Source organism: Mustela lutreola, chromosome 10 (genome assembly GCF_030435805.1).
Source record: "Mustela lutreola isolate mMusLut2 chromosome 10, mMusLut2.pri, whole genome shotgun sequence".
NCBI lineage: Eukaryota > Metazoa > Chordata > Mammalia > Carnivora > Mustelidae > Mustela > Mustela lutreola.
The window spans coordinates 111,609,378-111,634,444 of NC_081299.1; the positions used below are offsets into that span (position 1 = coordinate 111,609,378).

Genomic DNA, 25,067 nt, shown 5'->3' on the forward strand with positions numbered 1-25,067 from the left:
TCCTCACAGCTTTTGTCCAAAGAATGCTTGTCGTGCACTTCCAGACAAAACAGTAAGCTTTGTGAGAGCAGGGTGTATTTCTTGCTTTATTTTCTCGTGCCCCCCCCACCCCCCGTCTGAATGAATGTCGAGCTCTCAGGGGTCTTCATTATTATTATTATTTATTGAATGGATGACTTTGTATTTTTTTGTTCTTTAAGGATGAGAGTTTTCATAATGTCCCTCAATCTCTTTGATAATATTTGTAGTGTAAAAGGTCTTTAATGATTTGGTGCTTGGCCATATAGGTATATGCACATGTAAACTGAGAGGATCAGTATGATCGGAAGCCAAAGTTAAAACATGAATAAAGGGCCATAAGAAAAAAAATGGAGGGGCGCCTGGTGGCTCAGTTGGTTAAACGTCCGACTCTTGATTTTGGCTCAGGTCATGATCTCAGGATCATGAGATTGAGCCCCGCATTGAGCTCTGTGCTCAGCAGGATGTCTGCTCGAGATTCTCTCTCTCCCTCTGCCCCTCCCCTGCACGCGCACATGCAGTCTCTCTCTCTCTCAAATAAACAAATCTTTTTTTAAAAAATAGGAAAGAAATGCCCATAGAAAGATTCAGGATGGGGAAAAGAAGAAATAAGAGTATAGAATATGAGAAAGCAAAGTCTAGGGTTTTTTTTTTTTTTTCCTCTATAAACTTGAATAGAATATGGAAGTATGCTTATTCTAGAACTAAGATTTGCATTCTTGAGAATTCTGTGTTTCATAGAAATATTCAAAATATAGCATGCCGTATATATTTGAAGTTAACTTTTGGTCTTATATTTTCCTGCATTTAGCATGGGAAATAAAGATGATTAAGAGTAAAGATGGTGACGTTTTTGTTTGCTTAATTTTTATTTTTATAGATGTGTGTGTGTTGAGGCTTATACAAGTTATTTGATCAGTTGAAAAGATTGAAAAAATCTTAAATTCACAAAGTTCTAAAGAAACCTCTGCACTAGAAGCAAGCAGGTAAGCATTTTTTTTAAACTAAGTAGCACATAAATTAATACTTCACATCCAATCTAATTAGGCGGGGACGGCTTAGTTAGAATTCATTTCTGAACAAGAAGAAAATCCAGGTTTGTGGCTAGAATGTAGCTCCAGGAGAGTGGAGAGCATGAAATGGTGAAATCTATAACACGTTCCTATAAACCCTTTGGTTATAGACCACAGTTCCAACACGTCATTATGCTTGCAGTGGAAAAGTATATTTGGAATCACCTTCCCTGAGGACTAACAAAGTCCTGTTGATCTTTAAGACATACCTACCATTCATCTTGGTTTTTCTTCATCTCATTTTTTTTCCTAGACATGCCCAGAGTATTACCATTGATGTATTTTGCACCAGCATTATATTATTATGAAACAGTATAGGACATATCCAGTTGAAATTTACAAACAGGAAAGAAAAAGCTTATGAAATAGGAAAAAGATGATGGCTCTCTTTGTTATACTGTGATTGTCTTGTTCCCTTCCTGGTGTGAATTTTCAATCAGCCAGGGTAGATGAGTGACTCAGAAAATGAGTAGTTAGGTCCTGTCAGCACCGTGAGACACACAGTGGTGCAGTGGGAGTAGCCCGGGCTGGTCCTACACATACCAGCTGGGATGCCTGCGTCAAGGTCGCCTGGTGCCCTGAGTGCTCTGTTGTGTGACGCTAACAGTCCCTCCCCTTGCAGGCGGAGTTAGGTTTCTAAATTTTAGGAATTAAGGTTTTATATTTGGAAGGAACTTGAGAGACCCTGTGCTCCACATGTCTCGTGATGGAGATTAAGAACGGACACATCCCAAAGGAAGCGATTCTCTGGTCCTAGGTCTCTGCCCCCTTTCACATCAAGGCATTCAACTAAGTGGTCAGCCTCCACTGTGCTTGTGTCTCTAGCCCGTTGCACTCGTGCTTCTGCCCCGTTGTCCACACTTAGCAGACAGTCTGCACGCGGCCTTTCTGCAGCCCGTGTGTCTCCAGCGGCTCTGCTTCACTGCGGCCCTTGGCAGCGCCTGCAGCTCCTCCAGCCATGTCCACGTTCGGCCCTTGGGGAGCTGGCCCTCCAGTGTTCTTCCCGTCTTTGCTGTTGCTGCTGTGCTCCTCGGATAGAAACACCTCAGTGAGCTCTGTGTCTACAATCCTGTCCCTTTGCAACACTGTCCTTGATAAACAGACATTGTGCACTTTCTTGCTCAGAATTACCTTGGAGGACTTTTTTCTCCAGAAGAGCAGCTCTGAGCTCTAGAGTCAGGAAAGCCAGAGCAGCATCAGCGCACAGTAAATCCATCATGCTCTGCCAGGCCCAGAAATGCCTAGAAAAGGATAAATAGGAAATGCGCATGGGATCAGTCAGTAGAGGTTGGGATTAGGCTTCTGCTTTGGTCATGCCCAGCGCCTGCCTTCCCTCCACACCAGTTCTGATGCTCTGGGACGGGGCACACCGTGGCAGGTCTCCAGAGATTTTGGGTTTCCTTACAGTGTGTTTCCTCACTACCTGACTGCCCATCCTCAGATGTGGGATGCCTCATAGAGCCCAGCAGGGGCTTTGGGGCCTTTGTTGTGTTTTTTTTTTCTTTCACTGTTCGACTTCCTTTTGAATGGGGTTGACGCTTTCTAATGTGGGGGGCAAGAGGGAAGTGTATCCAGTCCACTTGATGGCAGATGCACTGTGAGTGATTTCTCACCAGCTCCTGGAGCATCGAGCTTGCTCTTTCTGCCGTTGGGTAAATTTAAACTTGGAGTCCGCTGCTCTAAGCGATTTCCCAGGTTGCTGCTAGGCGGTCAGTTTTAGCTAATTGAGGAGACAGCAGTAGTTGGTTCTGGGGAGGTACTTGGGAGGGAGAATGAGGCAGGCAGAGAAGAAGAGGGGGCTTCAGGTATGAACGGTAGGACAGGGCAAGAGAGAGGAGGGGGTTAGAGAATGGGAGAAGAAGGGAGAAGAAGGGCACGAATGGGAGAGCCCGAGGAACGTGGTGGAAACATGCAGTTGTACCCACACTGACCTAAAATAGCTCCATCCCCTTGCCTGGGCCCTGTGGCCCAGGCCAGGCAGCGTCGGTGGCTTCTAAGACCTCCCCGCTCCTCACCCCTCGCACTGGGGCCTGCTGCACAGACAGTTTGTCATGAAAATTGATGGCGTGCAGGTGCAGGTGCCTGAGTGCTGTAAGGCATGGGGGGCGGTGGGGGTGGCAGGTTTTAACTTTGGGAATTACATTTCTCTAATTGTCTCTACTAGCCCTCTCTGGACTAGACAGATTTTGGAGAGAATTGCCACAGAATTTAACCAGTTACAGTTTCATGCTGTTCAGAGCAAAGGCATGCCTCTTCTGGACAAAGTAAGACCAGCAAGTGTTGGTTTCGATTTTCAATTTGCTGTTTGCGAATTTCCTGGATGATTTTGGTTTGACCTAGCATTGCCCCTGATAATTGCTACTCTACAGGATTTTGAAGCTAGCTTTGAATTTTTTTTTTCAGTGTCTCCTGCTTGGGACCCTGCTTCCATTATGTCACACTAGATAGATTTTGTGTAAAGACACAAGCGTAGTCTCCAAACTATGCAAGTAAAATTAACTCTGAATTTCATGTAACTTGAAACATCATATGATGTAGTCAGACTTAATTTATCCAAAGCCCTTGACTGGGTTTAAATGCACATTTGTCAGATTTACTCCATAGCTTAAGAGGCAAGTAACTTTTTGTCGTTCAGTAATTATCTAAACTTCACTTTGATGAAGCCGACTTACTTTCAAAGAAATCATAGGGAGGGGACACCTCAGTGGCTCAGTCAGTTAAGCCACTGCCTCCGGCTTAGGTCATGATCCCAGGGTCCTGGGATCGAGTCCCACCTTGGGCTCCTTGCTTGGCAGGAAGCCTGCTTCTCTTTCTACCTGTGCCTCCTTGTGTGCTTGTGCTCTCTCTCGACAAATAAATAAATAAAAACCTTTAAAAAAAAAAAAAGAAAGAAAGCAATCATGGGGAGAAGAGATTCATTGTTATTCTCTAGGAAATGTTGGGATTTTAATCTTACATATATTCTGGTAGAATTAGAGGCTCGCTTTATATATATAAAACACATATGTATATAAATTATACACATATATTTGAGCTTTTAGAAACTGTGGTGCCTGGACCTTCTTTCCTGGTCTCTCTGTTCTTGCAGCGTATAGCCCACATTACGGCCATGCTGCAGCAGTCCCTGGGGGGCCTGCTGCTAGAAGGGCTTCAGACTTCCAAAGTGGACATCATATGGCACTGCCTCCAGACTTACGCTACAATTGACAAGACACGGGATGCAGAGGCGTTCGTTGGTCAAGTACTGGTGAAACTGTACATGGATGAGGTTTGTGCTCCCATGCACCTCATTCCACAAACACAGAGCATCTAATCTGGCTTCGTTTCTTGACTGGGTGCGAGAGAGCTCAGGGCTCTTCCTTGAAGATGCTCTTAGTTCCTGCTCTTCTGGTTGTAAGAAAAGGTTGGTCCCGCTTGGAGCCCATCAGCATGGCAGGAATCAGGCACGCGCTCTTGTCTCTTCCAGTGATGCCATAACTCAGGGATCATCTTAATTTAGTAGGGGTGAGGGACTTGCCTAGGAAGAAGGTACGGATCAGAACATTTTCAGGTCAATTTCCATTTCCATAAGTTATACGTTAATGAAGTTGCCGAAAAGCGTGACCCCACCAAGGCGCCCGTGCCCACTGGAGGAGCTGGAAGACAGCTCTGTGCGCAGGGAAAGTCTGTGAGGGGAGGCGTCTTCGCAGAATTGATGTGGCCTAAGTCTTGAAGACCATGGGGGAGTTTGCCAGGCTAGGAAGGTGGGAGGGAGGGAATACTCAAAGATAAAGGGCTTTGAAGGGCGAATTAGCGGGGTAGTACCTTAAGTCCAGAACTTGGTTACTCAGTGTTCTTGACCTATAAGAATACAGTTAAATACAGGGAGTCAGTGTATCCTGCATCTCAGCGGCTGGAGTATGGGCTGCACCATGTGAGGCCGCCAGCAATCAGCAGCTTCCCACTTAGAGAACGTCGGTTTCATCTAGTTCAGGCTGACAGAAGTCATGAAGCCAGTCTCAGCGTTTGAGGGCTTTCTAACAGTCACCTGCCAGTGCCAGTGTTCTTTCTGTCTGGTAAGTATAAAGCTACCCACCATGACTTCAAGATGAAAGGCTTCCAGTTTTAAAACGAGACAGTATCCCAGTGATAGAAGTGAAATTGAAGGATTAATTTCAGTAATCTTCTCAGCTTCATTAAGACTACTAAAAGTAAATGATCTGTCAGCTCTTTGTATGTATCCTATTATAGTTCATAGCTCTCTCTGTGGGGGTGAAAAAGATCACATTATTCTTTGTCACTAAATGAAAATATTTTAGTTATTTAATTTATGCCCTTTTCATTGAACTGAATCTAATATGCTAAATTAGGGAAGTACTTTACGTTTCCGTGTCGTTAAATGAACTGTGGCCACGTTTGTATTTTAAGTTTGTATGCTTGTCATTCACCTCCTGCAACTCAGCCTCACCAAAAAAAAATAAAATAAAATACTAAAGCAAAATAAGATGTGTTTTCTTCCATCACTTTCCATCTCAGCCCTTTCCCTGTTCTGAAGACGGTAGAGGATAAGGCCAGGGTGAAGATGGTACAGAGCTGTTGTCTGCAGATACAGTATTTCGCTTTTAAGCTCAGAAGGGAAACAGATGAGTGTGTGTGATGTTTTAGCTTCAGGCCAGTCTCTGTCCCTCAGCCTCTGTGTCCCCCAGGGTTGGAGCAGTATTCCCAAATCCCGGGACCTAGATTTTCATGCCATTGTTACTTACCTCCTGTTTAGAAAGCATACTGAGTGGGGAGGAGGAAGAACGAAGTGCATTTGTAAGGTTTACTCGATTCTTTTCTCTGTAGTGTATAGTTCATACTTCTCTTTTAGGTGCTTTAAAAACAAACAAAAACACAAACAAAAAAACAAACAAATAAATAAAAATAAAACGCTCTTCCTTCTGCTAGGTGATTGTAGAGCAGATCGTTGAGTCTCATCCGGACGGCCTGAAGATCATGTATGCTAATAAGCTCCTGGAGTTCGTTCCTCACCACTGCCGCCTTCTTCGAGAGGTCACAGGAGGAGCCATCTCAAGGTGACATAAAATGCTGTGTATGCACCTGAGCTCAGTTTAGTGACCACCTGTCACCTCCTCATGTGCCGCTGATCCCTGGCTGTCCTGTCTGACCCGGGAACGTGGGAACGTGTGCTCTTCCCTATTTGTTACCAGTGCTGTGAGGCAGGTGTCGCTTGCCTGGGTTTACAGGGAAGGGAATGAAGAGTGGGGACGAATCTCAACGATGACATTTGTGTGACTCCAGAGCCTCTGCTTTTCTCTTGTCTATACTTTCTCCTTAACCAGGTTCAAAATCAGAATTGGTTTCCTTCCATTATTGTGATGTCATCATCGGTCTAGAAATACCAATTCATTTTAATTCAACACGTTTTATACTCATGGCAATTAAAGTCATGTTCGGTTTTCCCTCCCTCTCTTATTTCATTTCCATGGCTTTCCAGTTCTGTTTCATAAATATCCCATTACCTTCCACCATCTCCGTCATCCCAGTCCAGACGTTTGTCGCCTTTTGTTTGAGGGTAGCGGGCTCTCCCCACCTGGTCTCCCAGCTCCACCTGTCCCTCTTCATTGCAGCCCTCAGCTGTCCCACCTGCCCAGAGCTCTTCAGCCTTCCTGAGTCGCTCGTGGCTTCTCATCGCCCACAGAAGAGCATCCAGTCTTCCTGGCACAACCTGTGACCGTTGGTGCTTGAGTCCTTGTGGTTCTCCACTGTAGAACTTTCTACTGTGGAACTTTCCCCCATACCACTATGGTTCCTGGCCAGACAGGAACGCTTGACCTTCCCTAACACACCTGGTACAGAAGATCCCTGACTTCACCTTGGTTCAGTTTATGGTTTTTTGACTTTTTATAATAGTGCAGAAGTGATATGCATTTAGTTTGGATCTTTTCCCAGGCTGGCGATCTACAGTAGGGTCCTCTTTTGTAATGCTGGGCAGGGGCAGCGAGCACAGCCCCCAGGCAAACCACGTGATCACGAGGGTCAGAAACCAACACACTTGAACCGTCCTGTTCTGGCTTTTTTTTTTTTAATTTTATTTATTTATTTGACAGAGAGATATCACAATCAGGCAGAGAGGCAGCCAGAGAGAGAGAAGGAAGCAGGCTCCCCGCTGAGCAGAGAGCCTGATGCGGGGCTCGATCCCAGGACCCTGAGATCATGACCTGAGCTGAAGGCAGAGGCTTTAACCCACTGAGCCACCCAGGCGCCCCCTGTTCTGGCTTTCAGTGCAGTGTTCAGTAAGTTACATGAGATACCAGACACTTTATTGTGAAATAGGCTTTGTGTTAGAGGATTTTGCCCAACTGTGCAATACTGTAAGTGTTCTCAAGACATTTAAGTTTGGCGGGGCTAAGCTCTGATGTTCAGTCGCTTAGGTGTTTTCCATGCATTTTCAACTAAAGAGATTTCCAGCTGAACAATGGGTTTATTAGAAGCCGAAGCCATCATAAACCGAGGAACATCTGTCTATACTGTGCGCCTCTGTGTTTTCCTTCATTGCTTCCTGTCTCATATCCCTTTGTCTTTCTGTTGATCTGTCACTCCACATGAAGTTCCAGTCAAATACAACTTCTTTTTTTTTTTTTAGGTTATTTATTTATTTACTTATTAGAGAAAGCATAAGCAGAGGGGGAGGCAAAGAGTGAAGCAGGCTCCCCACTGAGCAGGGAGCCCGATGTGGGACTCAATCCCAGGACCCTGAGATCATGACCTGAGCCACCCAAGCGCCCCCAGGCTATGGTTATTTCAAGAAAAAGTCCTATTTGTGAATTCTTCATCTAGTGAAGATGAATTAAAATCAGTAAGTCAACTCTGCTACATTTAAAAACCAAGGAACAGAAAAAAATTCCACGAGCAGGTATAACCCTATCCACAATAAGTCACTTTCAATCCAGTCCTGAAAACTAATACAGAGTAGGAAGAAAGCATTACAGAAAAATTTTGTTTTCATTAATCAAGCTGCAATATAACGGGCCTTACACGAATGCCCTTTAGGAAGACAGTTCTTATAGTTTTATGTTGATGGAAACTAACATTACATTCGAAATGCATGTTAAAACCATGACTGTAGATTAACTACCACTTTCAGTCGTCAGAAGATGAAAAATGGTCAAGAGTCACCCAAACTGAATCCTGGTTCCTCCTGGAAAATGTGTTCCTAAATATTTTCCCCCTGAACTACTGTGCTCTTTCTGTATCTTACACAGCAGACACTGCGATGCACAAACACATCCAGAAGGCCTTTGAGGGCTGACAGCCTGCTGGAACAATGAGGAATTCACCCAGGTTTCTGCCTTTCTGCCGGGCCCAGAAAGTTCTGGGTAACCCAGGTGACGTGTCATGAGAATACAAGTGTAGCTCACACCATATGTATTATCTCCTCAGGGTAGACACCAAAATCCATGTTCGTATATGAAAATCCGAGATGCGTACAGAAATCAAGAGTGATTCTGTCATCTTGAAAGAAAAACACACTGTTGCGGTGCCACATGCCTCGTTTCTCCTCGAGTGACTGCAGGAAGTAGCGATTGCAGTCAGAAATCTCAGAAAGAAAAATTAGAGTAAGGGCAACACCTGAAGTTTATTCCTGAAAATACTTGGAGAACGACTGTGACAATACTAACTGAGTCCCTACTTCAGCAGGAGAGCCAAAAACACCTTGCCCCTCCATAATCCCAAATGAAAATAAACATCTCGGGGCGCCTGGGTGGTTTAAGCTTCTGCCTTTGGCTGGGATTGAGCCCCACGTCGGGCTCTTTGCTCAGCAGGGAGCCCACGTCCCTCCTTCTCTCTCTGCCTGCCTCTCTGCCTACTTGTGATCTCTGTCTGTCAAATAAATAAAATAAATAAAATCTTTAAAAAAGGAAAGAAAAGAAACATCTCATTTTACTAGTGTGCAGCAGTCACTATGCAGGAGAAATTATTATTATTTTATTATTAGATGATATATTATTATTATTATTATTATTATTATTGTTGTACTATATTGTTAACCTTTTGAATTCGGACACCTAAAATTTTTAATAAAATATGAAGGCCTTTTTTTTTTAAAGATTTTATTTATTTGAAAGACAGAGATCACAAGTAGGCAGAGAGGCAGGCAGAGAGAGGGGGAAGCAGGCTCCCCACTGAACAGAGAATCCGATGCGGGGCTTGATCCCAGGACCCTGGGATCATGACCTGGGCTGAAGGCAAGAGGCTTTAGCCCACTGAGCCACCCAGGTGCCCCATGAAGGCTTTTTTTTTTTAAGATTTTACCTATTTATTTGACAGAGAGATCACAAGTAGGCAGAGAGGCAGGCAGACAGAGATAGAGGAGGAAGCAGGCTCCCCGCTGAGCAGAGAGCCCGACGTGGGACTCGATCCCAGGACCCTGAGATCATGACCTGAGCCTAAGGCAGCGACTTAACCCAATGAGCCACCCAGGCGCCCCATGAAGGCTTTTTTTAAAGAACAAGAACTTCAGACTATATCTTTATCCTATAAGTTCCCACTACAACTGGCTTCTGTCTTGGCCAACATTTAGCCATTCAGATAAAGTCCGTATTTAGTGCTTCGTGTGTATGCATGTGTAAAATAAGAGGACAGTCATAAATCTTTAAGATTGTGTATAATAACCGTGAAATAAGGATTCTTGATACACAAGGTCTCGCCTGGGGAAAACAGTTGGAGAACAGTATGCAGTTTTCAAATTACGGAGGGGAAATACGCATTCGGTTATGAGAAAGGGAAGGAGAACAAGACCAAATATTAATAAAAGGGAAAAAAGCTTTTTCTGCCATCTTTCTGTGCCGCAGTAACAGTGTGAACAAATGTCCCACAGATGCCCTCAAGAACATTAACACTGCTGAAAGGGGGGGCGAAGGCCAGGTTCATAGGAGGCCCTGTACCAAAGTCATTGTCCCATCTCCTCACTGTGATGACGAAGCATTAGTACATTGGAAAATTTGAAATTCTTGATGACCACAGAGCTGGGAAAACTGCTGTGAACCTCACGGGCAAGTTAAACAAGTGTGGCATGACGAGCCCTAGACTTGTATAACTGAAAGATCTAGAAAAGTGGCAGAATATTTCCATCCCCTTATTTTGGTTTCACTGCATGGAAAAATTCTTCTGGCATCATGCACCATGAAGAAGGAAGAATCCAGGCAGGAGGGAAAATCCTGGGATTCCATTTTCCTAGAAATATAATATACATGGAATGTGAAATGCCTCAATGGGAAAAAAAAAAGGAAAATAAATTACAGTCAACTAATGTTTGACAAGGGTGCCAAACAATTCAATGGGGGTAAGAACAGTATTTTACTCCCAAGCAGCCACATGCAAATAATGAAACAGGAGTCCTGCCTCACACCATACAGAGAAAATAACCCAAAATGCATCAAAGACATAAATGTAAGCATTAAAATGATAAAGTTCGGGATGCTGGGTAGCTCAGTTGGTTGGACGGCTGCCTTCTGCTCAGGTCATGATCCCGGAGTTCCCAGATCGAGTCCTGCATCAGGCTCCAAGCTCCACAGGGAGTCTGCTTCTCCCTCTGACCTTCTCCTCGCTCATGCTCTCTCTCATTGTCTCTTTCTCAAATAAATAAAATCTTTTAGAAAATAAAAATAAAGTAAAATGATAAAGTTTTCAGAAGAAAACACAAAGGTAAATGTTAGTGGTCTTGAATCTAACAACAGCTCCTCAGCCAAACACCAAAGTACAAGCAACTTAAAAAAAATAATAAACAAATAAATGGGACTCAACCAAAATATCCCAGTTTTGTGCTTCCAAGGACCCCATTGACAAAGTCAAAAGACAAGCCACTAAATGGGAGAAAATATTTGCAGGTCATATATAAGGAACATGCATTCAGACTGTGTGAAGAATTCTTACAACTCAAATAAAAAGACAACCAAGTTAAGAAATGTGCAAAGAGGGGCGCCTGGGTGGCTCAGCGGGTTAAGCTGCTGCCTTCGGCTCAGGTCTTGAACTCGGAGTCCTGGGATCGAGCCCCGTATCAGGCTCTCTGCTCAGCAGGGAGCCTGCTTCTTCCTCTCTCTCTGCCTGCCTCTCTGCCTGCTTGTAATCTCTCTCAATAAATCTCTCTCAAATAAATAAATAAAATCTCTTAAAAACTGAGCAAAGAACTTGAATATACATTTCTCTAATATTCAAATGTATACATTAATATATAAATGTATATATAAATATATTTTACATTATCATATATTTATATAAACATATTATATAAATATATTTACATTATTAAATATGTATTTAAATATAAATAAAATATGAAATATATAATATATATTTAAAGATACATATAAGGTATATATAAAATATATGGGACAATAAGCACGTGAAAATATGCTCAACATCACTAATCCTTCGGGAAATGCAAATCAAAGCCATGGTGAGATACCACCTCCCACCCACATGGATGGCTACTATCAAAAAACCCAAAAGCAGGTGTTGGAAGGATGTGAAGAGCTGGAACCTGTAAATTGCTGGTGGGCTTGGAAAATGGCACAGCCACATTAGAAATGGTTTAGTAGCTCCTCAAAATGCAGAACACAGAGTTGCCATATGACACACCAATGTCACTCCTGTGTATAGAGCCAAGAAAAAAAACTATGCCCACACAAAAACTTGTGCATGAAGGTTTAGGGTTTATTCGTAATAGCGAAAAGGTGAGAACAACCCAGATGTTCATCAACTGATGAACAGATAAATAAAATGTGATCCATCCAGCCTGTGGAATATTATTCAGCCTTGAAAAGGAATAGAATTTTGATATGTGCCACGACACAGAGGAGCCTTGAAAACATTCTGCTGATTGAGAGAAGTCAGTCACAGAAGACCACATACTGCATAATTTGATTTATATGGAATTTCCAGAATAGCTAAATCTACAGAGACCGAAAGTAGATTAGCGGTTGCCTAAGACTGGTGGTGATGGCTAAAGTTTTCTTTTGAGGATGATGAAAATGTGTAGGTAGTTCAGTATAGTATAGTTAAATATAGTGAAAGCCATTAAATTGTCCACATTAAATGGTGAGTGGTATGGCCTGTGAATTATATCTCAATTAAGCTGTCATCTAAAAATACAAAGAACTTCTATATTTATCAACTTAGAAAAAGAATGAACTTGATTAAAAATATCAAAAATGGGGAAAATAAAAACAAACAAAATAGGATGGGAGGAATAAAATCATGACTGTTTATCATTAATTTAAATGTGTACAGACTGACTTTTGCTATTCAAGCGCCTATCAGGGGGTTACAGATCCACGCTGTTCAAGAAACATACTTAAAATGCAAAAGGGATTGAGAATGTATCAGGTGAGGAGATACCATGCAAAAGAGAAAGCCGGAATGGCAAAATTCATCACAGACAAGTTGGGTCTAAAGTTATAGGTACTAAGATGAAGAGGGACATTTTTAAAGGCAGAGTTTGGAAAGAAGATGTAAAAGGTATAAGCAGGTATACATCTAACAACATAATACCTAAAGACTCTAAAAATGCAATAACAAGGTAAAATTTTAGCTTTTCAAATGGGAGTATCTACTAGAAGGAGGGAAAAACAAGGACACACAGAAAATAGACATCCTGGGGCACCTGGGTGGCTCAGTGGGTTAAAGCCTCTGCCTTCGGCTCAGGTCATGATCCCAGGGTTCTAGGATCGAGCCCCACATCGGGCTCTCTGCTCCGCGGGGAGCCTGCCTCCTCCTCTCTCTCACTCTCTGCCTGCCTCTCTGCCTACTTGTGATCTCTGTCTGTCAAATAAATAAATAAAATCTTAAAAAAAAAAAAAGAAAATAGACATCCTTATTTCCCTCAGAAAACATGTCTTTCTTACACCTAAGGAAAGCCATATTTGTAAAGATTAATTGCATACTAGGCAACAAAGGAAACCTTTACAAGCCTTCCAAATTAAAGATTTAAAGAACAGTTCTTTGATCACAATCCAGTAGAATCAGAATTAGATAACCTGGTAACAAAAAATTGAAACTACATACAAGTTAAGAAATACAGTCTTCAGTCAAAGAAAAAATCATAAGACGACTGAAGAAAATCTTGAAAGCAATGGAAAGGAGACTATATCATACCACAACTTACAGAAGACACCAGAAGTTATACTCTAAGGAGACTTTAGTGTCAAATGTCTTCAATTTCAAACATTTTTTTGAATAAAAGAAACTACTCATTTAAACCCATCAGAAAAGGGCAGCTCAATCAAAAGAAAGGAAGTAGTTATAATAAAGATAAAATTTTTTTTTAAGATTTTATTTATTTATTTGACAGACAGAGATCACAAGTAGGCAGAGAGGCAGACAGAGAGAGAGAGGAGGAAGCAGGCTCCCTTCCGAGCAGAGAGCCTGATGCGGGACTTGATCCCAGGACCCCGAGATCATGACCTGAGCCGAAGGCAGCAGCTTAACCCACTGAGCCACCCAGGCGCCCCATAAAGATAAATTTTTAAACTAATAAAAAATATGAGGGGCAAATAAACTCAAAGTTGTTTCTATGAAAGACTAATGAAATAATAATAATAAAAAAAACTTCACATGCCCTATTAAGGATAAGAGAGGGGGAAGATGGGGTGTGGGAGGAGGTGGGGAGAGAGGGAAGGGGAATGGGGAAAGGGGGGTTTCAGGGAGGAGGGGACAGAGAGAGGGAGAGAGTTGCAAAACAGATAAGGATTGGGAACAGATATAAAAGCAAATGCTTAATATAAAGGAATCACTAAACTGCAAGGCACTTTATACTAATCAATTTGATAACCTAGAAGAAACGATGATTTCCTAGGAAAACAAAATCATCCAAATGATTCAAGAATGGAAAATTCAGATGAGTTCCAAGATCAGTCAGGTTTGCAGCTGGATAACTGTCATTCTGCTGTTAAATGGCAACAGGCAATTAAACAATAATAAGTCAATTCACTTGATGACGCTGAGCACAATTTTAATACCCAAACCTGAGAGGGAGGAACGGGGAAGCTATTAACAAATCTGGCTTAGGACAGATTAGTTAACAGAAACTGAACTAATGTTAGCAAATAACAGAAGTCAGGCATCTATCAAAGGACTATATCCTGAGACCAACTTGGATTCATTCCAGGAAAATAAAGGGAGCTCAAGACCAGAAAATCAATAAGATTTACCTCATCACTAAATTAACTGTGAAAAAACTCTTAAGACCATAGCAATAAATGCACTTGATAAAAAATAAAGGCACCTGATAAAAGGTGAGCAGCCATTCTTTATAAAAATGAAGATAAAAACAGAAGGACGTTATGCAGGAGGGATTCTTAACCGGGAAGCACTAGATCAAGAGGTAGATAAAATGAGCCCATATTTGTCAAACAGTGACAGAGCCCCATGCGTGTGTGGATAGAGTCGAATGAGCTCATGGATGAGCACCAGGCTGTCAACAGGTATTATAGGGACAAAGGCAGCGGTGAGGAGAGGAGAGTCTTAACAACAGGGAAGAAGGTAAAAGGAGGATTGCAGTTAAAAATGGTGCATGATACAAACACATGCAAATAAGACCGGATATTTTCCCGTACATAGTTTTTTAAAACCCTGCACACATTACTGGAACTACCAACTCTTTCAGCTCCGCAGCCCTCGCGTGCTTTTCCAGTACCAGGATGCAGGGGTAGATCCTCCATTGGTGAAATCCTATGTCATTGTACTCCTAAAGGGACAGGTGAAACAGCGCAGGGGCTGGAGGTCGGAAATCAGGCATCGCTTCTCCCACCCCAGCTCCCTGCTCGCCCAGCCCCCACTCTGAAGCAGCGGGCACTTGGAGCTGTTAAGAAGCAGGGATCTGAGCAGTTCTCTGGTTTCCCCTGGAGCCATCTGCATCCATCATATTTCCCACAGCTCTCCCTGAGTGTTGGTGCTGGCTCCCCCCGAGTGTTCCCTTAACTCCTAGCACACCCTTCTTATGAGAGCACCTAGTACTCCCCGTCACAGTGCTCTGTCTGTCACATGCATCCATTGATCCACTTTGTGCTGGTTGAGGGCTGGAGCCCCCTCCTGTTAACTCCTCAAGTCCGTTTCTAATGCAGCAGCACCTGGCACTTAAGCACCCTGTCAGTACCTGCCAAATGAATGAAATGTACTCAAAACATAGTATGAAGTCTGCGTTTTGAAACTCCTTTTTGGAGCCATTTGCTATCATTTTCCCAGCCAATTTAAAAAATTTCCAGCCTTGCTGCCAATAACCTGAAGGGGTAAAGGAATGCCAGCGTGCCCCATGGGACATGTCACTCTGGATGGTCCTTCGGCAGCAGGGACTTTGATCCCGCTCTTCCAAACCCAGCAGGATGGTGGAATGGATACGTGGCTGAGTGCCTCCAGGGTCTGACCCTGTGTGACGCCACCCGGTGCCTACAGCTGCCCTCTGGAAGGTTTTGCTTTTGCGGCAGAGCTGGAGGGCACCAAGCGTGTGTATGTCTCCAAAGTTCTGGGCACCACATCACAATGCCTTCCTGAGAAGCAGAATCAAGGACAGTTGCTGATCTTCATTCCTTCCCACCAAAGGTATCTCATACACCATCTTTGGAAGTTGGAGCCAGGGGGCGCCTAGGTGGCTCAGTCGGTTAAGTGTCTGCCTTCAGCTTAGGTCATGATCCCAGGGTCCTGGGATCGAGTCCCACACATTTGCCCCCCTGCTCAGCGGAAAGCCTGCTTTTCCTTCTCCCTCTGCCATTCCCCCCACTTGTGCTTTCTGGCTCTTTGTGTGTCAAATAAGTGAATAAAATCTTTTTAAAAAGCTTGGGCCATACTCTTTAGCCATTCTACTTTCCCTGGGGTAATTTGCCACCTCCCTGAATTTACCTGCATCTTTCCCAAAATCTACTTATCTTCCATCCTTCGTGAGTCTATAAATGAGTCTATAATGAGTCTATAAATTTTCAATAGACAGTGTGAACTTACACTTGCTAATCTTTGCATAACATGCACCTCTTTCGATCTCAAAGAAAAGCTTCTCACCGCAATGGTCTCTAATCTCCAATTAGGTTCTGTTCTGGGATCCCACTGGAATTCTACGTGCCTGTCCCCTAAGATGCCATAAATTGTGGTCCAGTTTCCCAGCCAGCCAAGGAAAGCACATGGAAAATCTTGCTGAAGTATGAGTAAGAGCCAACGAAAGGGAACATATTTATCTGCCTCGAATGCTGGGACCTGAGGAAAGCAAGTTTCATTACAGACAAATCAGGAAGAAGGTGCAGATTGCTTTTTATGTCACTCTGGAGTGGAGGTCTTCCATTGATCATTAAGGCCATTTCCTGCAACGCACTCACCAAAGTGATACTCACTTCGGAGTGGACAAAACTTAAGAAATGGCCAAGGGGAGCTCTGCTTACACTTTACACTCTCAGCATTTATTTGTATTAATTTCTTTATAGGGCAGTATAGAAACATGAGACCACATTGAAAAAGCAAAGCTTGTCATCCTGTGGCCTTGGGTCAAGAATAGAGATAGTGCTGCTCATGTCAGTTTCAACCTCCAGTGGCCAAGGGTTTGATCTGATGCTCTTTCAAGTTTTCCCCATAGCCTTTCTCAAGCTCAATGGCCAATGATCCCACAGGAGGAGATTTTAGGGCCCTCTCAAACTTCTGTTTTGCTATCTCTCCCCAGCCTGCTTCCTCTGCAAAAGTCACCACTTTGCCTGTGCATCTACCACCTCTTAGAGCTTTTGGAATCAGCCACGAATTGCAGTGCTGATTCCTTCCATGACCACATATTGTTTACAGGAAAACTCTTCTTCGTTATGCCTTGCCAGTCAGAGTGACGGTTTCATCCGCAACCTGGACCAGGTTCGGGAATGTTCTACACATAAATGTGAGCAAATGTCTTCTGTATTGAGAGACATGTACATTCTGTAAATGGACGCTATTGAAAAACCAATACATAGGGTACACTTATGTCCTGACCCAGCTGGAAGGAGGCACTTTATTTCTATCTTTCAGAAAATTGGTGTAACACATTGATTTTCATAACAAAGAAAGCAGTTTTGTGTCCTCTACCAAAAGACTGTCATAGTAAGCAATAAATTGCCTCTTTGGAGTGAACAAATTAATAAGATATTTTCTAAATTTCAAAATAACAAAGACAGAACGATGTCTGTAATGCTAAGTACATCCCCTTAGTTGCAGGACATTGTGTCATGGACCACCTGAGCAATGACACATGGCGGCCGGTAGTCTGATTCACCTGGCAACCTGTTAAAAGAAAGTCTTGCACATGACAAGGTTTTAATAAGTCACTGACAAGATGGCCAGGAAGCCAGCCTTAGCTGGCTTTTTCAGGTGTCCAGACATCTAGTCAACCTACCTCACCAACTCATCACCATGCTTACTGGAGTAAACCCAATCTCTTCCTTCCCCCCTGGAGATGGGAGAAGAGCCACTCACATGTTTGTATGGAATCCTCATTCCCCCTCGCTCTGTCCCCACAGAAATAAATAAACAAAGCTTTATGTCACCCAGAAGTTCCTGGGTCAAATTACACAACTTGGACAATTTTGGGTCACTACAGCCTTTTGTTTTTCTCTCCACCTTAAGCCTTCTGGGTGACCAAAAGCTATCTAAAACTCATGTTGCTGCCATATGCTGTTGTTCTGCTTCATCTTCCCAGTAAAGTTCAGTATTTTTCCCTAAAGTTTGGTTTATCAGTATCTCCAGCGTCTATCTCCAGCTAGGTCATGATCCCAGGTCCTGGGAGCAAGTCCCACTCTAGACTTCCTGCTCTGCGGGAAGCCTGCTTCTGCCTCTGCCTCCCATCTCTTATGAATAAAAAAAGAAAATCTTTTAAAAAATTTAAAAAAACCATTTCTATCTTCCCACTTTTAAAGATTAATTCTAGGAATTATTGCTATAATTCCAAGTATCCTATCTCTTTCTTAAAAAGTCTACTCCAGGGCACCTGGGTGTCTCAGTTGCTTAAATGCCTGACTCAAAATTTTGGCTCAAGTCATGATCTCAGGGTCATGGGATTGAGCCCTAGTCAGGCCTCTGTGCTCAATGGGGTCTGCTTCTCTCCTTTTCCCTTTGCCCCACCCCCCTACTCACATGTGCACACACATGCTGTCTCTCTCTCTCTCTCTCAATAAATAAATAAACAAATATTTAAAAAGTCTTCTCCAAAAGGAGTTTGAGAAATAGTCCAGTAAGAGGCTGGAAGAAAATATTATAAGTTTTATTCATATTTCATGTCATCCATTTAACTGTTTAGCTTTTGCATGTCATTTATAATGTGCATAATAATTTAGAGTAGTAGAGTCTATAATTTATCAAAAATTTGCTTAAATTGGTGGTATGTACGCAAATATTTTTGTATGTATGTATTTACGTATTTATTTATTTTTGTGAAAGAGAGGTGCACAGTAATAAAAGGAGATCACTGCTCCAGGGACCCAGATATTTCCCCAAGTCCTGTTTCCTTCCATTCCCTCTGGGCTTCATTAGAACCCCTTAACACCAATCTTGTCCCTAAAACACACCCTCTGCAGCACCAAGTTTGAATGCTTAACTTGGGCCATCACTGCAGGCTGTACCGGGATGACCTTAGGGAAAAGGGTGGTGGGTCTCACGGGTTAGCTGTGTCACCTCCATGAACGGTCCTTTGTTCTGAACAGCTAGTGCAGCCCACGTTTGCAATCACAGGCTCTGGCACCAGAGTGGGCGTAGAGCCCAGCTGGCCCCTCAGTAGCAATATGGCATTGGGAAAGTTGTATCATTTCTGGCCCAGACTTAAGGCTCATCCATAACGTGGAGGAGAAGACAGTGTGACCCTCAGTGGGCTGTTGAAAGGATCACAAGATGGTTCGACTCAGGTGCTCCGAGGTACTCAGCACACAGTAGGCCCACAGTAGAACAAAAAGTTGTTCTATTGATCTTATAGTTACTATTACTCATACTAACAAAACTGATCATTTGAGATGATTTTCAAGTGAAGTGTCTTCGCCTGGATTTCTAAGATTAACCTGCTTCAAAATGAATTCTGCTCTACTGTGAAAGAAGAGCTAACCAGCAGGTTTCTTCTGCGTCTTTTCTGAACTTTTTAGGATCCTCTCTAGAGAAAGGTTCTAAAGGAAGACAAAGTGCAGAAATACTCGTGCTTCAAAGGATGTGTAGGAAATGATTAATTTTGCCAAAAAACAGTGCCTTGAACATAAAAGATGTTTGACGAAGCTCACTGTAGACAGTGTATCCCTCCAGGATTCTTAAGTTGAAAACTCAATGTCCAAAGGGACATAACTAGGAGATGGGGTCCTTGGGAGATGTTTAGGTCATGAGGGTGGAGTCCTCATGGGCGAGATTAGTGTCTCCATAAGAGAGACCCCACAGAGATCCCTCGCCTCCTCCACCTTGGAGGTTATAGGGAGAAGATGGTCATCTGTGACCCAGGAAGTGGACACTTGAACAGACACGGAATCTTCCAGGGTTTTGATCATAGACTTCCCAGCTTCCAGAACTGAGAGAAATAAGTATGTCTTTAAAGCACCTAGTTTATGGTGCTCTTGTTACATCAGCCCAAACTAAGATAAAGCTTGCCTCTTATACTGAAAAATAACACAAATGTTAACAACAATTAAAAAAAGGAACAATGTGGCCAATGACATGTAATGAACATCATCTCTCCTCTACAGAGCCAAGAGCTTAATTAGTTTCGAGCAACTCAGTAGAGTATGATTAAACCAAAGAGCAGCAAGATGTCTAAATGCTCAAGTCCTCTGCCTCCTACTTTTCTGTCAAAACAAAAGAAAAGCCCTAGGCTGGTTTTGGTTGCCACCAAGCACAAAACAGCCAAATTCCAAATTAGAAAGCTCTGGGGTTTAATTGTGGATGTATGGAATTACATAGAAGCTCTCTTTGATCATTCCAAAGGATGTTTCCCTCAAAGGTTACAAATACATCTCAGCCTACCAACCATCTCAGGCCTACCAGAAAAATTATATATATATATATACACTTTTAGCATTTTAAAATGTGTCTAAATTTCAGTTTCGGATCCAGTTTTGACTATTGTTATGGGCTTAGTTGGATGCCCCCAGATTCCTACATTGACGTCCTAACACCCAGCATCTCAGAATGTGGCAGTATTCAGAGACAGGATTTTTAAAGAGGTGATAAACGGAAAACGAGCTCACTGGGGGTGGGCATCAAGCCAACAGGACTGTTGTGCTTACAGGAAGAAGAGATTAGGACACAGACAGTACAGACTGAAAGACAATCGTTTGAAGACAGAGTGGAGAACACAGCTATCTGCAAGCCAAGGAGAGACGTTTGAAGAATCGAACCCTACTGCCACCTTGATCTTGGACTTCCAGCGCCCAGAACCATGAGAAAATAAATTGCATGTTGCCTAAGCCACCCGGCTGTTGATATTTTGTTTATGACAGCCCATGACTCAGAAATTTGAGGACCTCCCCCCCAGACTTTATCCTGAAGTTCTGTTTCAGCTTCAGGGGCTTGTGTAATACTACTGTATCAAGGAGGGAGGCTCCTGCCATTCCCTGCACTGGGTCATTGAGACACTGCACAGCTGTCCCCAGGGCTGGCTACATAATTTACAAGCCCCATGCAAAACGAAGATATAGGGCCCTTTGGGCAAAAACAGGGAGGAAGTGTTTGTTAAAGGTACTAAAATAGAAAGCTCATTTCCTCCATGGTCTGTCTTCTGAAGGGGCATGGCTGCTGTTTTCTATTTGCATTTAATGTCATTCCAAGCAAATAAAAATTTTAAAATGTGATTATGGGCATGATTCTTGCCATTCATCTTCACAGGGTGCAAGGTCAGTGTTAAATAATTCACGCAGGGATTCCACAGCTGGGGCACACCCACGTGCCCTCTTCTTATCAGAACCGTGGAAATCCTGCACAAGACCAGCTCTGCCATCTTTACCTCACCTGGGGACTCACACCTGTTCCACCGACCCTGCCTCCCTCGGCTTCCTGATGAGTAAGGAACTTGACAGGATCAGGAGCCGGGGGCTGCCTTTCTTTCCCTTCCCTCCTAAGTCACCACTTCCAAGGCTTGGCTAACACAGGGAGTTGACATGAGTGAGAAAGGACAAGACAGGGTTCTGGGCTGCTCACAAGAGGCCACCGCCTCCTGCCGGTGCTCAGAGCAAGCTCTGGTCTGTAGGGAAGGCGAGCTCCCGTTGACTCGGTCATAGACGTCACGTGGTCAGCGAGTCTCGTTGACCACCACTCACGAGGTGTCCATTTCCATGCTGTGCTCACTGGACAGGGCGAGCAGTACATGCAAATGAGGAGGCAAGGAGTGGTGGATACCCACAGTGGGCTGTCCCCTCCGCTATGTACGTGCTCCACTGTCCCACCTGTTATGCCCCAATAATGGGTCCATGATTAAAATAGCGAGACTGATACAAAGCGAAGGTCAAACAAAGCTTTATTTCGCACCAAGCATCAAGAATCAAACTGACCAGCCAGGGCCGCTTTTCTTACAGAGAAGTCAACCCCTCTCTCCTTTACGGACTAGCTTTTAAGGACATAGGCCATGTGGTTGGGCCTGGTCATGCATAGGTGGCCAATTAAATTGTAACACACAGAGAAAGCTGCACAGTGATGCTAGGTGACCAATTGAATTACAACTTACCTTTTAGTAGATATTTGACCTAGCCTATCACCTTGGTTAGGATTGGCGCCCAAAAGACTCACAAAGGGCGGGACCCATACTCCTTGGTAGCTAGGGAGACAGTATGCAACCCTCCACTGATCAGATGTCTTACCTGGCCTGACCCACCCTTGTATTTGGGCTTTGTTACCTGAGGTTGATTTCCGGGACTTGTTTTTAAGTAAGTCCCCTGGGAGAAGGGGAGCAGGGACAGCTTAAGCGTTAAACAACAAGGTTATTGTGTAACCTCAATGGAAGCCTCTGGCTAAAATATAAAAATATAAAATAGGTCCTTACACCACCCACTTCGCTCAAAAAACACAAAGTAAAAAATAAAACTGAGTAATTCCTAGACAGTGAGAGAGAAGCACACTGACTTCACCATAGAACCCTTCTGAGGGCGGTGCTTGGCGGGGGTAGGGGGGTGTGAGGGTGTTGGGGGTGGATAATGGGACCTCTGAGGGTGTGGCCAAAGGGCAGGGCCCTTTGGGAAGGGGCTTTCTGGGGGAGGGGCCCTTCTGGGAGCAAAGCTCTGGGTGGGGGCATTCCCTCTGGGGGCGGGGCTGGGAGCAACCCCAGAAACCTGGCCCACAGAGAAGCTGGTCCTGTCTCTCCCTCTTCCCCCTTTCCCCAGGGACCCCTAGGCTTTGGAGACTAAAGTCAAAATTAAAGCCATATGTCTAAATAGTTCATACTGTGGTTGGGTAGTGTTTTTAACATATTAATTGACTGGTTTTTCTCAGTATTTGTCAAACCTTTCCCAACTCAAGGCTTTCTCTTAAGCAGCAGCGCAAGGCTGGCCCTTCAGTTGGGTCAAGCTGTTTGGTGATTGTCTGTAAAAACCCACCCTCTTGCGCTGCTCAGGAGGGCAGTGTTGCATCCTAGGATAAACATAAATGTATATCAAATGTGTTTACAAATTATATTTATATGTATACATTCAATTCTATGTTTACATATATATGTATAAAATAAAAATAAAAATATTGTTTAAAAGGCTGTTTTCCGGGGTGCCTGGGTGGCTCGGTGGGTTAAAGCCTCTGCCTTCGGCTCAGGTCATGATCCCAGGGTTCCTGGGATGGAGCCCCGCATCGGGCTCCCTGCTCAGCGGGGAGCCTGCTTCTCCCTCTCTCTCTGCCTGCTTCTCTGCCTACTTGTGATCTCTGTCTGTCAAATTAATAAATAAAATCATTTAAAAAATGCTGTTTTGCAGGGAACCTGGGTGGCTCAGTGCTTAAAGCGTCTTTTTTCCACTCAGATCATGATCTTAGGGTCTTGGGATGGAGGCCCACATTGGGCTCCCTGCTCAGCAGGAAGCCTTCTTCTCCCTCTCCCACTCCCCCTGCTTGTATTCCTGCTCTGTCTCTCTGTCAAATAAATAATTTTTAAAAAAGAAATACTTTATTAAAAAAATATATGTAAAATGCTATTTTGCCCTCTATCCTGGTAAGATTGAACACATTCCTAACAAGAGATCTTCCTTGACTCCGTGATAAAAATTTAACATTGTCTTAATGAATCCTCACAACATCCGCCTCCCCAACCCTTCTCAGATGTTACAATTAAAGTTCAGTGAAGTCCAAACACTGGGCCTGTGGTAATATACCCAGTATGTGGCCTCTTGGCATAGTTTAGCAGCCCAAATTGGGGGCGAGGGTGTTTGAGTGTCGTTGGCCAGGATGAAAAAGCTGAAAGATGAAAAGAAGGGTAGTCTTGCTTTTTGGCCCAAAAAAAAGAGGATTTAGAAAGAAAGAGACCTGTCGCCCAAAGGAGGAGGCTCCCCACTGATCCCGGCTGGGCAGGAGTCAGAGCAGAAGGAAAACTCCCATCACCAAAGAGAATGGGCTTCTCCTTCATACAAAAGCATAGGATCCCTCTCACCTGATATTTTTCTGTCCCATAGTCATCCCCCTGTGCCTGCCCCATAATAGCATTCACAGGAAATGGCTGAGAGTTACATTCAACTTGCAGAATTATAGCAAATAAAGTAATCTTTGACCCATCCTGGGAGCTTCTGATTACTCGGAGGGTCCAAGCCATCCTAGGGCAAGTGCACTCATTTCAAGAACCAGTAAAATGACTCCAAGAGTATCCTAAGGGCTAGTGATCATGACTGGTCCAGAAATATTTCTGGGAGTCCCTTTTAGCATCCCTCCCATCATTTCTTCTCATCTCCAAGGGAATGGTACTTAGATATTCTGAAAGAAATATGCATGACTAGTAAACTGTGTGTGACCCCTGCCGCCTAATTCATCCCTCACCAGCAATTAACACTGATGGTTTGAAGGATGGCTACTCCCCTGGCAGGGCAAGAGCTGAAGCAGAATGTATGGGGCGAGGCGACTCTTCCCCCTGGATATAAATAATTAAACCCAGTAGCCACCCTTCCTGCCTGGCCACTGTCATTTAGGTATGGCTGATTGTCCCTAAATGGGAATGAGATGGGGGCGGGGGTGGGGGAGGGAAGCAGGTGACGGTCAAAAAAACTGCAGTAGCTGCCACTGAGGGTCCAACCTGGCATTAGACTGAGCTCAAGTCCTGATTCCATCATATACGAGCTGTATGAACTTGGAAAACTGAGTTCAACTCTCGAAGCATCTTCTTTGCCCCCCTTTGGAGTGAGAATAGTCAGTAGTATTGACTTCACAGGGCTTGTTAGGAGGATTAAATTAGATACTGTTCATTTAGCACAGTTTCTGGCCTATAGAAGGCACACATAAAAGTTGATTATCGTTTTTATGGACTTCCAACTTTAAGCCTTCTATAAAGAACCAAATGATATCTCTGAAAAATAGTAACTTCCTACAAGGTTGTAGGGAAAGTGGTATCTATGTTGACCTGATTAGAAAAAAGTGGAAAATCTCTCTTGTTTAAGCCTTGTTGAAAATTTTCTAAACTCTGTCCGCTCTTCTGCTTTAGTAATTAGAACAAACGTTGGAGACTCGTGGTTTTCTGATAATTGAGTTGCTCGTTGTAACGCAGGGCAATTCGACATTAGTGTTTATTTTAAAAATTACCGCAAATGAAGATAAATGGTGAGACGTGCACTAAATTTGATGAAAATCCTGACGTGAGTGTTTCTTCTTGGGATTCTCTCTCTCTCTCTTTTTTCTCCTATGATCTGAGAGCGGATTACATTCTACTTGGGTGATGGCTCAGGTCAAATGTGTGGTTTTGCAGTTGCCCAGCCTTTCACAGACAATCTTGGAAGAACCATCATTGTCTCTGTAAGAAAATGGAGGGAAAGATGTGATTTTAACACTCAGCCTACAACAGTTCAACAATCTACCAAT

At 43.5% G+C, this 25,067-nt stretch overlaps 1 protein-coding gene across 3 annotated transcripts; it reads left to right on the forward strand.

Annotated features, from left to right (window-relative positions):
• The first annotated feature begins 901 nt into the window (after positions 1–901).
• LOC131810211 (conserved oligomeric Golgi complex subunit 2-like) lies at positions 902–21,349 on the forward strand. 3 transcript variants are annotated; one of them, XM_059137879.1, is made up of 5 exons: positions 902–1,004; positions 3,256–3,355; positions 4,180–4,359; positions 6,018–6,145; positions 20,326–21,349. In XM_059137879.1, exons 2-5 carry the CDS (start codon positions 3,338–3,340, stop codon positions 20,477–20,479), a joined length of 480 nt encoding a protein of 159 aa, XP_058993862.1. In that variant the 5' UTR covers positions 902–1,004; positions 3,256–3,337; the 3' UTR covers positions 20,480–21,349. The 3 variants fall into 3 exon arrangements, with proteins under 3 accessions (XP_058993862.1, XP_058993861.1, XP_058993859.1); XM_059137878.1 differs by lacking the exons at positions 902–1,004; positions 20,326–21,349 and adding exons at positions 16,887–16,974; positions 20,139–20,274 and having other exon boundaries at positions 2,071–3,355; XM_059137876.1 differs by lacking the exon at positions 902–1,004 and having other exon boundaries at positions 2,071–3,355.
• Positions 21,350–25,067: the final 3,718 nt, after the last annotated feature.